Source organism: Diadema setosum, chromosome 20 (genome assembly GCF_964275005.1).
Source record: "Diadema setosum chromosome 20, eeDiaSeto1, whole genome shotgun sequence".
NCBI classification, from domain to species: domain Eukaryota; kingdom Metazoa; phylum Echinodermata; class Echinoidea; order Diadematoida; family Diadematidae; genus Diadema; species Diadema setosum.
The window spans coordinates 26970476-26986883 of NC_092704.1; the positions used below are offsets into that span (position 1 = coordinate 26970476).

The 16408-nt window shown below is 39.0% G+C and overlaps 3 protein-coding genes across 3 annotated transcripts; 1 reads left to right on the forward strand and 2 right to left on the reverse strand.

The window, feature by feature from the left end:
- Positions 1 to 1256: 1256 nt before the first annotated feature.
- On the reverse strand, positions 1257 to 5954 carry LOC140243543 (histamine H3 receptor-like). The gene is made up of 2 exons (XM_072323213.1): positions 5940 to 5954; positions 1257 to 2429 (listed from the first exon to the last, which is right to left on the reverse strand). Exons 1-2 carry the CDS (start codon positions 5952 to 5954, stop codon positions 1257 to 1259), a joined length of 1188 nt encoding a protein of 395 aa, XP_072179314.1.
- A 1671-nt stretch (positions 5955 to 7625) lies between these two features.
- Positions 7626 to 8825, reverse strand: LOC140243544 (histamine H3 receptor-like). Its single transcript, XM_072323214.1, has one exon. The coding sequence runs from the start codon at positions 8823 to 8825 to the stop codon at positions 7626 to 7628; it is 1200 nt and encodes a 399-aa protein (XP_072179315.1).
- A 1882-nt stretch (positions 8826 to 10707) lies between these two features.
- LOC140243274 (uncharacterized) lies at positions 10708 to 15062 on the forward strand. Its single transcript, XM_072322945.1, has 2 exons — positions 10708 to 11354; positions 13964 to 15062. The coding sequence occupies exon 1, from the start codon at positions 10915 to 10917 to the stop codon at positions 11269 to 11271; it is 357 nt and encodes a 118-aa protein (XP_072179046.1). The 5' UTR covers positions 10708 to 10914; the 3' UTR covers positions 11272 to 11354; positions 13964 to 15062.
- The last annotated feature ends 1346 nt before the right edge of the window (positions 15063 to 16408 follow it).

Consider the following 16408-nt stretch of genomic DNA (forward strand, 5'->3'; position numbering starts at 1 on the left):
TACCCACTAATGTTGCACTAAGTTTACACCTTGTGTTTATACCCCTGTGTATCTTTGAGCCTCTGTAAAGAACTGAAGCGATAGGAAACATTTAAACTTAAACTATTGTAGAACATGATATTAGTAGATTACTGTCAACGAGATAATTTGTTCAAGCAGTACGACTAAAAATCCTGGATATTCTAATACTTTAGAAAGGTACTACAAGCAATATCAAAAACTTTGACGACAACAACAACAGCAACAACAACAAAAACGACGAAACCAAGTCCTATTATTAATATACAATGTAAGTGGTATTACATTGTACATGTAACTTCAGTGTGATCACGTAAAAAAAAACAATGCATGCTCTGAGTTTAACACTGCTTAGTTATCGGTGATGGGCACTGCTACATTTATCCAGAGACAACATCACAATTACGTAGGTTCGGTGACTGCTGCAACAATTAAAGAGTTTAATTGATTCTGAAGCCTATTACATACTAATGAAAAATGCCCTTCTGAGCTTAAAGGCATTATTTGCCATTTAATTTGCAGATGAAACAAAACCAAGCTTCAGTGCTTAAAAATGATTTCAAAATTTGAGTTAGGGAAAGAAACAGCCAATGTTAAAGCGTTAATCAGCATAATCACTGTTAAGTGTTGTTAGACATACAAAATATGAACAATAGTTATGATAAAATTGTTTCTAGAATAAACCGTCTACAGTTATGGTTTATTGAGAAAAATAGTGCTATGTCTTTCGGCTTTATTGCGAAATTCTATATGGCAGGATGATTTGTGATACAACTGACCTACACATAAGCATCAAATGTGATAGATTTATTCTTTTTATTAAAATCACAGCTCCCAATGGTAGCCAGAAACTTTAACGCTAATCACTTAATATCACGAAATGTCTCACTTATCACACGGTAGACAACGTGTTTACAGACATCATACTTACCACTGCTGACTGTTGCATACACTACAGAAATGATCAAATTCTTGAGTTCTGTACCTACAACTAAATGACCTGTTGAATTTACAAGAATTTACTAGAATTTACTTCGAAATATCCTCCTTGAACCTAATCCCCCCCCCCCCCGCCCCACCATCATTCATCAAAGAAACTGTGCACACCCCAAGTTACTCTTCAGAATATCAATTAAGTTACTATCAGGAGAGTTTATTACCACAATGTCTCAAAAAAAAAAAAATCGCTCGTACAAACATTCTCTCTTTTCCCTGCGTCTTCCCACCAGCAGGCAGGACTATTTTCTCCGCAGTCGCTCAGCCCTGGCGGAGCAACCGATGAGGCGAAACGCGTTGCTTCGGAACTGCTTGTAAGTCAGCGCATAGAGAAAGGGGTTCATGGCCGAGTTCAGCCACAGGATGTGCTCGGCGACGTCCCATACGGTCTGCGAGAAGCACCCCCCGCCGCAGAAGGCGCTCACGATGATGATGACGTTGATGGGAACCCAGCAGGTGCTGAACACGACGACGAGCGGCGCCAGTTTGGAGGCGATCTTCATGCTCTGTCTCATGCGATCCTCCATTGACCAGGTTCCGGCGCCCTCAACGTCCGGGTTGCTGCTGCTCAAACAGACCGTCTGCGAGATGGTTTTGACCTTCACCTTGGACGGCGCAGGGTGCCTGTGTTCTCTTTTGTCATTAGATTCCTCTTCTAGCGATGATGCGTCGGTAAACGACGGCGTGTTGCCATCGCTAGAGGTCACCTGGCGTTTGATCTTGACACGACGAAATTGACTCCACTGCCCTTGGATGTGAATGAAAATGAGTATGTTGAGGACCACCACCGCTGCAAAAGGGACCGAGCAGACGAGAACACTTATCACCAGGGTAGCGAGAGGATCGGTAAGGTACTCCATGACGCAGATAGTGTTGAAATCCACTGGGCTGTCAATTCTGAGAAACCAAGTCCAACCGAATGCTATCAAGGTCCAGAATATCGTAAGAGAGAGCCATGTAATTGTTATCGCACCGTTCACCCGTCTATGTGTCATGAACGTGACATATCTTATCTGCTTCTTGAGAAGACAGTATCGATCGAAACTGATGAACACCAGCATCATAATCGACATGGTGACGGCGACGAAATCGATCACGCCGTAAATTTTGCAGCCGTATTCGCCGAAGGGCCATCGTTCCATGATGACCTTGGTGAGGTTGATAGGCAGCGACGAAAACCCAATGAGGAAATCGGCCAGAGCTAGGTTGAAGATGATCACGTTCGCAACTCGTTTTCGCAGCCCTCTGTCGGTGAGAAACGATACGATCACGAGGAGGTTGCCGCTAATCGTAATGACGATCACGAGGCTATAGAGACAAGGGATAATTATTCTTTCGAAGTAGGAGTATTCGTTGCTAGGTTTGGTAATGTTAGAGTAGCTCTTGAAAACCACACTTGAGGGGAGATCCGTGATCTAGAATAACCAGGAGAAGAGCCAGAAATTGGAATCACATTAATAGCAAACTGCATAGCTGTCAAAACTTTTTTTTTTAAAACAATGAATCACGTCCAATGCGCAAAGTTTGTTTCGAAAAACAAAACAAGCAAAAGAAAACGTTTTTCAAGCAACGGGAGCGCAACTAGGAACTATCTGCCGAAATTAGATATCAAAGCGTCTATAAAATTAGTAACTCGAATTCATCAGCGGAGCAAGCCGCGAAGTTACCAATGTCAGGTCAGTTTATGATCTTAAGTTGAAGTCGAAGAAATGTCCCATCAACGACTTCGATTAGCCTTACAATGTTACAGAGTACATTAAAACGCGATAAAGAAAACTAACATGGTTTACCTTTATTCTCCATAATCATTATCACTCCATCACTATATAGGAATATGGCAGTCATGTCAAAAATATTGTTTAACATCAAATTATTTTGTTTTTTTTTCTAAATGGTTTATTCTAACATAAATGTAAATGGGATCAATTATGATGGTAAAATTCATTAACGCACAGCTTTGGTGAATAATTCTAACCATGGCGTGTATTTCTTTCCCTGCTTCGTATTTACACAACATGATCACCTCTGACATATCTGATGTCAAACCGGATACGTTCGCCAACTGTTCCTTCATAATTTAATTTCAAATGTGTACCTTGAGTATGTTTTCCTTATCAATTTAGACATGTATAACGCTGCTTGGGGAACATAAACTTCTGATGTCAAATGTTCAAGAGAGTGAAAAAAAAAAACCATAGCAGCCCATATTAAAACTATAGCAAGTGGGATCGCCTTTCTTTTGATATGGCGTGGTGATTTAAAATTTCGAAGTAAGACATCAAGGATTTGGACAAAACATCACTTAACTTATTATCTGACAGTTGATGTAAAAACGTAATTTTCACCAAAGTTTGAGATACAAGGTCTTGTCACTCAAGCAAAGATAAGGTTGTTAATGATCTGAATCAGGGAGTAGCCATTAAATTAGAGGCAATCGTGTTATACCGAAAATCCTGTAAGAATATTCAAATTTTCCGCGAGTCGTGCATTACATCTCAGATCATCCGGTATGCTTTCTGCTCTGTTTTACATACACCTTCTACTGTTAACCTTGCTCACTCTTATCCCTCCTCCTCCCACCACCACCCCTGTGTGTGTGTGTGTGTGTGTGTGTGTGTGTGTGTGTGTGTGTGTGTGATTGTTATCTTTTATAACAACTCTCAGGCTACAAAATAATTGAAAATAATTCACTTGCACAGCTAAGAATTCTGCCAATCAATACATCTCGAAACGCTGCACAATGATTGGTCTTAAAGGGATGACACATTTTCTGTTGGGATGGGGCTTCAGGTTGTTGTCTTTTTTTTTATGGGGATTTTAAGAGATAAGGAGAAACTTCTTATGAAATATGAAAGAGCCTACAATTCTAAGAGGAATTCAAAGTTTATTTGATGAAAATTGATTTTTAAGTGGCAGAGATATCCAAAACAATGCGACCCTAATAAAAATTGGGACCGGCCTTTTCGAGGATCGCTTTGTTTCACTTTTTTTTTTTTGGGATATAAGCCATTTGGAAACCGATTTTCATCAAATAAACTTTGAATTCCTCTTAGAATTGTATGCTTTTTAACAGTTTATAAAGTGGTTTCTAAGTATCTCGCAAAAATTTAAAAGTTGAATCCTCACCTCAACCGTAACTATACCATCCCTTTAATCATGAAAATAAAACACGGAATACGGATTTGGCCATCAGTATCCATCAAAGCATAAATCATCACTTATCACTTATCCAAATGGCTGCCACTAGAGATCTACTCTGCCTATCCTTGATTTATGTTGAATGAATAGCACGCTCTTGTCAGCATTGATAGCATGCTGAATTATCAATTATGATTCTCCCCCGTACCATAGTGCGATACCTTTCACTTTGTTATAAATTGATAGAACGATAGTACGATAGAAATTTACGATTTTTATTGAGATGATGCTGTTAGAGGATATAGCAGTGTCATCATGGCCATTTTTGACTGATTTTCTCTACCTGGAAAAGGGTAGGTCTACTAGTAAAATGCATACTTTAAATCTTCTTTCACCCAAACAGGAACTAAAAGAAAGTAATGATATCAAACATTTTAAAAAGTATAGTAACTATATAGGAATGAATAAAGATATAATAAAAAATGATTAAACATGCCTATTGGAAATGCAGAAGAGAAAAAATGAGCATAACTTTTTTTTTTTTTTTTTTTGCCTGCTGTTAATGCTGTAGGCGTGAAAGTTTGGTTTTTATCTTTTCAGCCACAGTGCAACATGTGACTTTGTTGTTGTTGTTTTTCAAAGATGCAAAGACTGAAAAGACAGAGTTTATTGTTTGTGTGTGTGTGTGTGTGTGTGTGCGCGTGTGTGTAATTGATGGAATCAAGAAAACTAGTCATATGCTTATCGGTTAATTCTATATGTCATACTATGTTGCCCCTTCAAGTTGTTGTTGTTGTTGTTGTTGTTTTTTTTGGTCGCATGAAAATGAGTAGAAGACAAAAAGAAAATCCCTAACAAATGTCTTATTGTTGCCGCATTAAAGTCACATATCAAATACAAATGAGCTCAGAAGCCATGTGAAGAGGATTTATATCAATATTTGGTTTTCTCGTGGGGTAGGGATATACCTGTTACATGAATATGCAAACTAATTTGGTATTGTAGTTGGCCAAAATACTCATTAAAATTGTATCTTCTTTTATTCTTTTCCGTTTTTATATTGCTAAGATGAGATTGTCATCGATATAAAAAGTGCTTACTTTCTTGATGGACGACTGGTTTCTCCAGTGTAACTCTCAAACACAAGGATTCACAAAGATAGGTCTGCAGTAAGATCTGAATAGACATAATAATATCTCTCTTATTACCAGGAGTTCGACTACCAAAATTGTTCGTAAAGAATATTGTGTTAAACGGTATTCCCATGATCTGTATTTCTTTCTATATTCTTTTTTGAAATTGTTCAATAACATGTATTGGCAAATGCATACTTTGTATTATGTATTCTTTTTGCTAATTGAAATGAAATTGAACTGAAATAAAAGTGAGCTTATTTTGACGCAAAGATTTGAGATCATGCAGCTTAATAATTGTCTCACAGTTTCTATATTCAATCCCTGTTTACAGTTATTTCTGTACAGCCTGTCGGTGATTAAAGTTATCAAGGAACATAATTCCCTGGAGTAGGTTAATAAGTGCAGTTTCAGATTTCAGACTCCCAGTTTCAAGCTCGAGAAGTACATTCTTGGCAGACGTGAGGTTGTGTTTGTTTGCTGGCACTTTTTTTTTATGAAAATAAATTTGGTCGACTTTGTAAGAGAGTTGCATCGCTTGTGATATTGTGGCTTCTGAGTGATGCTGATGGCAATTAACAACAGATAGATGAATACTAACTTCGAAAAACAAAGTTTTGACGGCTTATCATGACAGCAACAATAAAAACTTACCTCTGTGAAATCCATAGTGAAACTTCGTTAATGGTGATGAAGCACTGATTCTTCTCTTGCTTTTTGTTCAACACCCAGTTGTAATCGCAGACGCCAAGGATCAAAAAAGTTTGGACGCCGAGAGTTGCCGGGAGCCGGACGACTGCAAATCCCCACAGTTCATAAAAATGGACAAAATGGCTCGAGCTCAACGCCAATACCAACTCCTCAAATGAGGTTGCCTGACTTTCTCTAGTATGTATGATGTAGATATTTTGACTTTCCCCTCGCCCCAGGGGGGAGAAGTGTTTTCAGTACCAGCGGTTTTCGCTGCTGGTGCTACATGTTCGAAGACGTTTTAATACGACTACTGTCAGGGGGAGGAGCCAGGGTCATTTACAGTGTACGGAGCTGGGATTGGTTGATTAATGGCGTAAGTGATCCATAAACATGATCCAACACGTCCGTATTGATCTATATCGATCGAGAGGGAGCTAGGAAAAAAGTCGGTCGCTCAAGGTAGCTAGTTGTGGATGCTATCACATTCTTGGTGCACGTGGTCCACTCTGCTCTAGAGCAGTTTTTGGTGATGGAAATGAAACATTTGAATGATACAAGACGAATGCCAAGCCAATTTCTCTGTATACCCATTTTGAAATACCTGTCTTTGGTGTTACGGTGTTAATGCTGTGTTAGTGCTGTAACGGCAAATTGTAACTATTCAATCATGACAAATGTAACAACGACTACAGAAACATTGATTTCAGTCATGAAGGCTTGCTACCAACTTGGTATCACGCAATGAGACACTATAACTTATACAAGTAAAATAAAATCTTGCAATGAATAAAGGACAACGCATAGCATCATCATGGGTGTTCTGCAGATGACGGAGGGAGAGAGAGAATTTTGCTCTCTACATCTAAGAATCAAAATGTAAATCCAGTGTCATCTGATACGCAACCTCGACAGAGACGCCTTCTGGTATTATTTGACTTCGATCGAGGCATTTGAAATGACCATAAAAAGGGTGCTATATGAGATTAATTTCATCTATATCCATAGAAATAGTTTTCACCTATAAGATTTCAAGTGGTATCATCATTGGTGGCCAATTCAAGCATTTCTATTGAGTCATGGCAATGTCAGCTACTATTGTAACTGCCAGTCCCTTAAAACATTGAATCTTAAAGTAAGGACTAACTTCGCTGAAACAGATCTTGTCCCAAATCTGCATGTTCTGTATACACGTATATAATGTTCATCCTTACAGTAACACATAACAACACAAGAATTAACCAAAAAAAAAAAATTACAAGATAATGGCATGAGGGTTTTTCCTAGAAGGTTTCTGACAAAGTGTCACATTAGATGTATCTGTTGCACAATGCTAGTGTCATAATTCTAATGTTACCACTTGGTCATGGAACGCTCGTTCTATTGTTTAGTTATGACTTTTTTTTTTCGAGAGTATGTATAACGATTATCTATCATACACAATCATATCAAATATCATCTCATACGCTGACATATTTGTTATCAGCTGCTATTTTTGCCTCTGATATGCCTTGAATTTACGAAGTCACTTTCATTTCAAAAGTAATCATTTAAGATTGCAAGAACATCTTTAACTTCAGGCTTCAGGTATCTACTTGAACTTAGCCCTTTTATCTTACATGTTATAGCGGGACTTTACATTCAAACTTTCTAATGACGCACAGCTTTTCCCGATGAGCGGCGACAACAGATGACCTTCGAAAAGTTGCGCCTGTAGCCCTTGTTGGTCAAGGCGTAAAGAATTGGATTTAGGGCCGAGTTTGCCCACACAATGTTCTCTGCCACGTCCCACACCACTTTGCTCACGCACGACCCGCCGCAGAAGGCCGACACGATGGTGATGATGTTGTACGGCAGCCAGCAGAAGTTAAACACGACCACCAGAGGAGCGAGTCTTCTCGCGATCTTCAAACTCTGCCTCAGGCTCCGCCTCAACCTCGCCTCCGGCGACCGGTCACCGTGGGAAACCGCGAAGTTCGAGTTGCTATGAATGCATATCGTCTGCGATATCGTCTTTATCGAACTCTCCACTTCCAATCTCGGTATGTTGATCTGACAGCTTCGAAATTCGGAAAGACGTGCTACAGAGAAGTTGGGAGATTTTCCTGACGTCCTGCAGCTGCTATTAAGGTCTCTTTCTGGAATCGATCGCTTCAGTTTAATGCGCCGAAACTGACTCCACTGCCTCTTGATATGAATGAAGATGAAGAAGTTTAAAACCCAGACACCAAGAAAGGGAACTGAACACATCGCGGTACTTATCACTAAAGTGGCGAAAGGGTTCGTCAGGTACTCCATAAGACATTCTTTACCGAAATTTACACCACTGGCCCGGCCAACGAAAGCCGTCCATCCAAATGCAATCGTCGACCAAAATGTTATCACCAACAACCAGGTCACTATTATTGCTATGAGTACGCGGCGGTGTGTCATGAAAGCTGCGTACCTAATTTGCTTCTTTAGCAGGTAAAGTCGGTCGGTGCTGATGAATAAGATCATGGCGATTGACAATGTGACTGACACGTAGTCGACGACCGCGTAGAGTTTGCATGCGTACTGCCCGAATATCCAGCTGCCGCTGATGATCTTCGACAAGTTGACGCTGAGCGATATCGCGCCGACTAGGAGATCCGCCACCGCGAGGTTCAGAATGATGAGGTTGGAAACTCGCTTGCGGAGTTCGACGTCCCGGCCATACGACGCGATGACTAAAATGTTCCCGACAATCGTTACAGCGATGAGAGCGCAATAGGAGATGATTGTTAGAACAAACGAACTTAAAACCGTGGATGATGATGATGTTATCAGACTGGACTTGCCGCCATGAGCAAAAGTTGAGTTGAGAGTCATGTTGTTGCTGCAAGGCACAGAGATTTGCCATCTTGAGTACATAAACGGAATTCAGTGGTTACTTAATCTAGGGAAACAGCACATATTAGGTAAAATTTAGTTCGTATTGATAACGTCTCCACAAGCCCCATTTTTTTTTAAATATCATGTATACATAATCGTAATCTATTTGAAAACCATTGCGTTAAAAACTTCTCACTTGAGCACTTTAAAAGACGACCCGACTTTTGTCAGTCCTCTCTAATTCAATGTAATTTTGAGATCAAGGCTGCCAAAGCGCTGAAGGTTTTGTCACTACCAATGATCTGTATTATCAGACACAATGTCACCATGTTTTCTCACTCACAGAGTGAATCCTTAAACTCGACCACAGTGTAATGACGACTAATAAACGTTGTCGTTGTGTAATAACTTGAATTCAAGTTTTGTTTTGATTTTTATTCAAGCTGCTCGTCTTTAGGTTACGATCAGACAACGCTGATATTATCAAATGTATAGGTACAATATGTAATCATCAAAATCGCTGGAAAAGCTCAGTCAAAAATGTGCAGAATATACCATGCACAATAAAGTAAAGTTATGTGCACTCGCACTGCTTTGGACATTCAGTAAATGGCGAAATACTTAAGCAATTCACATCCGAGAAATACTCTACATATAGGACTTACCTCAGAACCAGAATTCAGAATTGAGCAGGATTATATTTTTGCATTGAAGAAGAAGGAGCGTTGGAGCCGCATCATATAAAGATGGGAAAGGAAATCATTAACTAAAAAGTGGGACTCCGACAAACCTCCAGCCTTTCGCAAAGATGTCGGAAAGAACTAATCCATGAACTCGCGTTAACATGGTTTCTTAAGTGGTCGACATTACTGACTTCTTATTTAAACAGGAAAAAATGGATATGGGATGAAGCCGTCTCTGATTGGCTAAAAATATAAATGTTGATGACATACTCGATTCTCCCGCTTATGATGGCTGCGCAAAGGGTATGGAATAATGTCCCTTTTTGGGCATGCCCCTTTTGATACGCCACTGTCATTAATGGCATTGTTGTCGTGGTGGGGTTAAAAGCTTTTGCCTATAGAGCCAAAGCAGGAAAAATAATCTTTTATCTATCTAATAGCCTCGGCATTGGAATGATTATAGCAATTGCCGGCTTTAAAGAAGAGTGAGAGGGAAAACGAAACTTTTATTTCCATTATGCCACTTTAATGAAGGCTTAAAAACAATCATAATGTACTGAAAGAGAAAAAAATACCGACCGCGAAGTTGCATTCATGGGAGCAAAATTATCTCTTGCTCACCTTGAACTTGAAAAAAAAAGAGAGATTTACAGACGATGGAGCAAGATGTGAGAGAAATAATGATTCCTGCGTAAATGGTACTCACTTGTTTTCTTTGATTTGAGACTTGAATATAGCGGAAAGGATGAATATTGTGCTAATAAAGCACTGTATTTATTGAATCTCATGAGATCTAATAGCAATTCCGTCTCTCTCAAGCATTTTAGAGCACTGTTAGTACTGTTTAAAAATAGCTAAGAGACGTAAGAAGCTATTGTTCTGTCTGAACCTGATAAACATTTTTGCAGCAACTCAAGTCCATTTCTGTAGGTCTCATAAAATTGGCCTATCAACAAAATAACAGATACAAGGTGTCTAGATCGTACCTGCCCAACCCCTATCATAATCGCCTACTTATGTTTCAATATAGCATACCACTTTCATAATGTACGAGTATTGATATTGTACATTGCCCTTTGCACATTCGACACTGGTTTTTCATACTTGCGCATCGAATTGTGACGTCATACTTAAAGAAGCGCGTCTTCACAGCTGCAGCTGGCACTTGCGCACTAGTTTAATTGTTGAGCGTAGCAACACGAGATCGAGACAGGCCTGCATTGTCTTACATTGTCTTACGTGAAACTCCCCAATCTTAGTGAAAGAAGCAGAAGATATAGCTTGAGAACTCACTGGTTGAAACATTTCATTAACAATACGTCGATTTTCGTCCAAAGGTCGCCCACCTAATGCTAAGTTTAGAACTTTTATCCTAGACAATTAGCAGGCTGTGAGAGGAAAAAATGGGTAACTGCTCTTCATCCGAGACCCGCGTGATTGAAATCAAGCCACAGCAGACCGAGGAGCCCGAAACTCTCCGGGTGAAACTCAATGGCGCCGCGGAGAACATCACAGCGGATTCGCTGCGAAAGAAAGTTTGCGACGAGCTGCAGGAGTTCGCCAACCGCTTCGAGGTGCAGGCGACGTCGAGGAAGGAGAATTACCTGATCACGATCAAAGCCCTGCCGGGAGACGACTCGGGCGTGGTGGCGACGACTTCGAGGAGGCTCAAAGGCCTCATCAACAAGGGGGACCTGGCTCTAACCGATGACTGCAAAATTGTTAGCTTCAAGCTGTACGAAACGATGTCAGATGACTAGAAAACTCCTCGCAACTTTGAATCCTCATTTAAAAGAGAGACAGTGTGACCCCACAAAACACATTTTTTTTTCCTATTCACGGTGTAAGTATACTGTCAACCATACCCACTCTCTAAAAAACATCGAGTGAAAATTTTCACTCTAAAAAGAGTGAATACAAAAAAGAGTGAATTTCGAGTGAAATTGGAGTGACGTCAGGGATCACTCGAAGATTTTGGAGTGATCCCTGACGTCACTCCAAAATGAGTGAAAATGAGCATTTTCACTCAAAATTCACTCCAATTTCACTCGAAATTCACTCTTTTTTGTATTCACTCTTTTTAGAGTGAAAATTTTCACTCGATGTTTTTTTTTTAGAGAGTTGCAAATATGCGTGTGTTAACTTACCTGAATAGCATTAAGGGGAGGGGTTGGTGAGATAATCCATCATTGAGATTATGTCCTATACTGCATTATAATAATGTGATATCTATTTATATAAAATAGCATACATACTTATGATACAGGCCGGCAGTGCACGACAAAAGTTATAGTGCACGCAAAATATAACGATTGCAAACGATAACCCACTATCGATTTGATATCGGTTTTTGCTCCCTCATTTTAATCATCGAGTACTTGAATCCCGCACCTTATCAACACGATTGCGCCACAACCACGATATGTTTTGCTCGATATTATCGTTATTCTCAATTCTCGCAGGCTGGCTATGCCAGTTACTTAACTGTGTGATGGGACCAGACTTTCAGCGGTAGATTTAAACATGGAAGCTGAAATGAACAGGTTCCCTACTTTTAAAGAGACTGATCTATATAAACAGTATCTTAGACAATAAGGACACAAAGGATGCCATCAAATACGCCCTTCGAATTTTGGACTCCTACTGTTCTGAAAAAAGAATCAATCCGACGGATATTACTGAGCAAGTCAACCCAAGATTTGTGCCGCTTTCTCCGTACATTCTACGCGGAAGTGCACCGTGGAAATGGGCAGCGTGTGGTGTGTACAGTATACGCTAAGCGCTCTTTGATCACGCTACGCTATGAACTTTACTACGACATTCACAACACACTCTCGGAATCCGCATGTGCAGCAATGTGGCCTGGCACGAGCCTTGTGTTTAAATCCAGTAGATCCCTAATCCTACAAAACATCATCTAGTCCTGGTCCTGGACCCACAGTGCAGTAAGTAGGGCGTCTAACGTGTTACTGTTAGTGTTACTGTTAGATGCATGGTAGCTAGTGTTAGACCTATTGTAGGGTCAAGTGTTAACTACTGTAGCTCTGTCGCTCGTAAGTGACGTACAGTACCGTACAGTGTACGTAGATCTAGTATAAAAACGTTAGGCCAGGGCCCCTAGGGCCCTAGACCTAACCTATCGTAGGGCCTAGAAAACGTTAGATATAACCACGTAGACCCTAGACTCTATAGTTGACTTTGGATCTTCAGGATTTTGTCTACACAGGTTCAAAGAAACTGGTATTATTGCTTGTGTAGACACGTGTAACTGTTAGAAATGATCTAGGCTTATCTTGCCTGGGTATGTATGCTATTTTATATATCACATAGTGCATGACATCTTATTGCACTATAACAAGTACCAAGCACCTCCAAATTCTGAATTTGCCCTCAGGCAATTATATTCAATTCGGCCTGCGGCCTCATTGAATATAACTGGCCTTCGGGGCAAATTCAGAATTTGTCGGTGCTTATATTGTTATAGTGCATTCAGCCTCATGCACTATATATATAATAGTTGAATCAGGTGGTTATATGAACATTCTAGACCCTAGGGTAATTGTTAACCGGAATATCTTTAAAGGGATGCTATAGTTTTGGTTGAGATGGGGATTCATATAATATCTTCAACTTTTTGCGAGACAAATACAAACCTCTCATATGAAATATTAAAGAGCATACAATTCTATTAGAGGAATTACAAGTTTATTTGATGAAAATCGATCTTGAGTTAGCTGAGATATCAAAAAAAAATGAATGGTCATAATAAAAGGAGGGTTTATGCCTTTTATCAGCATCAGTTTGGTTTACTGTGTTTTTGGATATCTCAGCCATTTGAAAACCAATTGTCATCAAATATTAGATTTTTCCTATAATAGTATGCTCTTTAATATTTCAGAATTGAATTCTAATTATCACTCAAAAAAAAAAGTTAAAATCTGATTCTCCATCTCAACCAAAACCTGTACCATCCCTTTAAATCAATATGTGGCTAGACAGACTTCACAAAAAAACAACAACACACATTCCCATGCGACTTTGTCTGTGCACATAAATCGAAAGAGATTTAGAGAAGGTCCTCAAAAGAAAAAACAGTACGACGAAAGGAACAAAATAAATAATCACCATGGAAGCAGTCATGATTTCACAGGTGTGGTTCTATTATTGAAATTGGAGACCCTAATTAGCCTCTGATAAACTGACTTTAGTTGCCTTCTACTATACTTTTCTTTACTTTCTTTATTCCAATGATACGTTTTATTCTTTCTTCTATTTTAAACCCTTTTTTTTCTCTCTCTCTCTGAACCTTACTCTTTCTCTCCTTTTTTCTCTCTCTCTCTGAACCTTACTCTTTCTCTCCTTTGTTCCCTCCTCTTCTCTTTTCTCTTCTTCTCTTTTATTCCCCTTTTGTTTTTCATCTTAATTTCCCCTTTCTCCTCTTGTCATTCGCAGTTTTCACATGACTACGCCCTTTGATGACTGGACGTGTTCATACGAAGTCACAAGCCGCGGATATCAAAGAGCTGAATTTCCATGCATAATCAATCATTGATTGTGCGGAATGATTGAAGTATTATAGCCGGTCCAATAAGCTACAAATTAATGTGCTACATTAGAATTGAAGGAAAGAAAAAAGGTAAATCACTGCATTAAGTAAAAATCAATTAATCATATTCTTTGAAAAACGAAACCAATATGTCACCCTATAGAAAAATAAAATCGTTCGTAATTATCTCTAGCTTTGTTTCGTCTAGCTTTGGTGCCGTCGTACAATAAGCATGACATGCATGAAGCTAACTCTCAAAAGCGAAATATCTCAATAGCAAAATGTTAACATAATAAACACTCCAAATGATGTTCATTATATTCATCGTCTTTGTCAGCATCTATTATATATCTTAACTTCTTTCTCTGTGTAAGACTACCCTACGTTTTGATATTTGGTTCTAACACAGATGTTGAGTGAGTAGAGAATGTGTTTTCAGAGTAGTTTTGCCTGTAAGATTGTCTATTCGAACATACTCTTATCACACATTCTTGTCTTGTATGTATCTGAGTACTAGTGCATGATTTATTATAAATCGTATACACATGGTACATATATTTACAGTAATGTATGTGTGTATGTTAAATACATCATACGAGAGGCAGACAGACAGACAGGAAGAGCTAGAGTATAATACACAAATTTGAGTGATACATGCATAAATAATTCTTATAAAAATGTTGTCAGCATAATTTTACTAACCCAATGCTATATTCCTTTATGAGCGCACATTACAAAAGCACACAAATACACCTCGCACCCACACAAAAAAAAAAAAAAATCTGATAATTTTAGAAACATATAGAATGACATGTCCCCTACACCGTATTGCACATCTTGGCAGGTTGTTATCTGTTGGTTGAATCTACATTTATGCTCAAATGAGTGTAGCATGATGTAGGTCTCCTCCTGAAAGAAAACCATGAGCCGATACAGTTTAGTATTAATGAGTATAGGTCACTCTGATGGCCTTTGAACAAGCCTAATGCCAATAAAGAGGTTCGCAGCAAGTTAGACCAAGACATAGCTTCCCAATCATGGTGTTTTGCAACATTGTTGTGATGGTTTGCGTGCGATCTGCTACGAATGGAGCTGAGCATTTTGCATGTCATGATGTGGTGATTGGGTTGAGTCGTGACAGTCGCCAAGGTTTCATAGTCTCTGACGGGAGTGATTAAACACCTCGGCTGTCTCGAAAAGATGTCATTTCAGTAAATGGTCACTGACATTTTTTTTTTCAGAAATTTCCCCAACATATTCTCCTTCAGTAAAACAATTTGTATGTGAAGCTGTATAAAGCAAGATTTAGTGTTCATGCGGGCACAACTCCACTGTATACGACGCACTGCGTGCTAGTTCTGTGTTGTAACGTCTTGTGAGGTGTGTCGTCTTGACTTGTCTTGTCTTGTCTTGTCTATGACTGTTATGTTGTATTCTACTATAATGCGTTTCATCATTAATTATTGTTTTTAGTGTGTCCTATATATCATTTTGAGTTGTAAATGTAATGGTTTCATCACTTTAAATCTTGAATAGAATCCTAAGTAGATCTATGTCATTACTTGCTATTTCAAAGTACGGATGATTCCGAAGGATATTTGTGACAACTGAAGGTGGTTGAGCTGTCATAACAAAAGCAACGAAGAATATCGTCAACACTCACACATTCAAACAACTCACTTCATTTTCGATACTTTCTATCTTTAATGGCACTTTCCTGACTTAATTGATATTGACTTAAGTGATGTCGAAGAGAATAAAGAGATTCTACCACTGGTACTTTCAATCAACGAATAACATCATTTTGCAACAGACTCAATTCCTCGTTCAAAAGTACCTCCTGCTATTATGGGAACGGCGAAACTATGCGCTTCATGTCACTAATCTTTCCTAGAAATTCTAAAAAAAAAAAAGGCAAGTGTACTCTTTAAAACAATTAATTTAACAGCACCATTTATTTGCATCATGTCATTTTTGTCATGCATCGTTCTGTTGCCCCCCCCCCCCTCCTTGTTGTTTCAAAGGGTCAGGGGCAATTACAGTTAATCGCTTTTTGAATTTTTAACATGGTGGACTGTCGTGCGAAAACGTTTTGAGTGACGATATCTACGAAAGGCAATAGAAAGCAATACACATTAACTATGAGCGACAAAGTAACCGTAGTTGCCACAAACAAAGTAGACACAACAAAACAAAGAGAAAATGTGGATGTCGATGTAGGAAAAAAGTAATATTATTTTCATTTTAATGTCATTACTCCCACATGTGATTTTAGTAGACCGACTTAACATCATGTAGTCACACGCAAAGTGATGGTAGTAGAGGTATTAAATACCACAATCTGCCTGGTT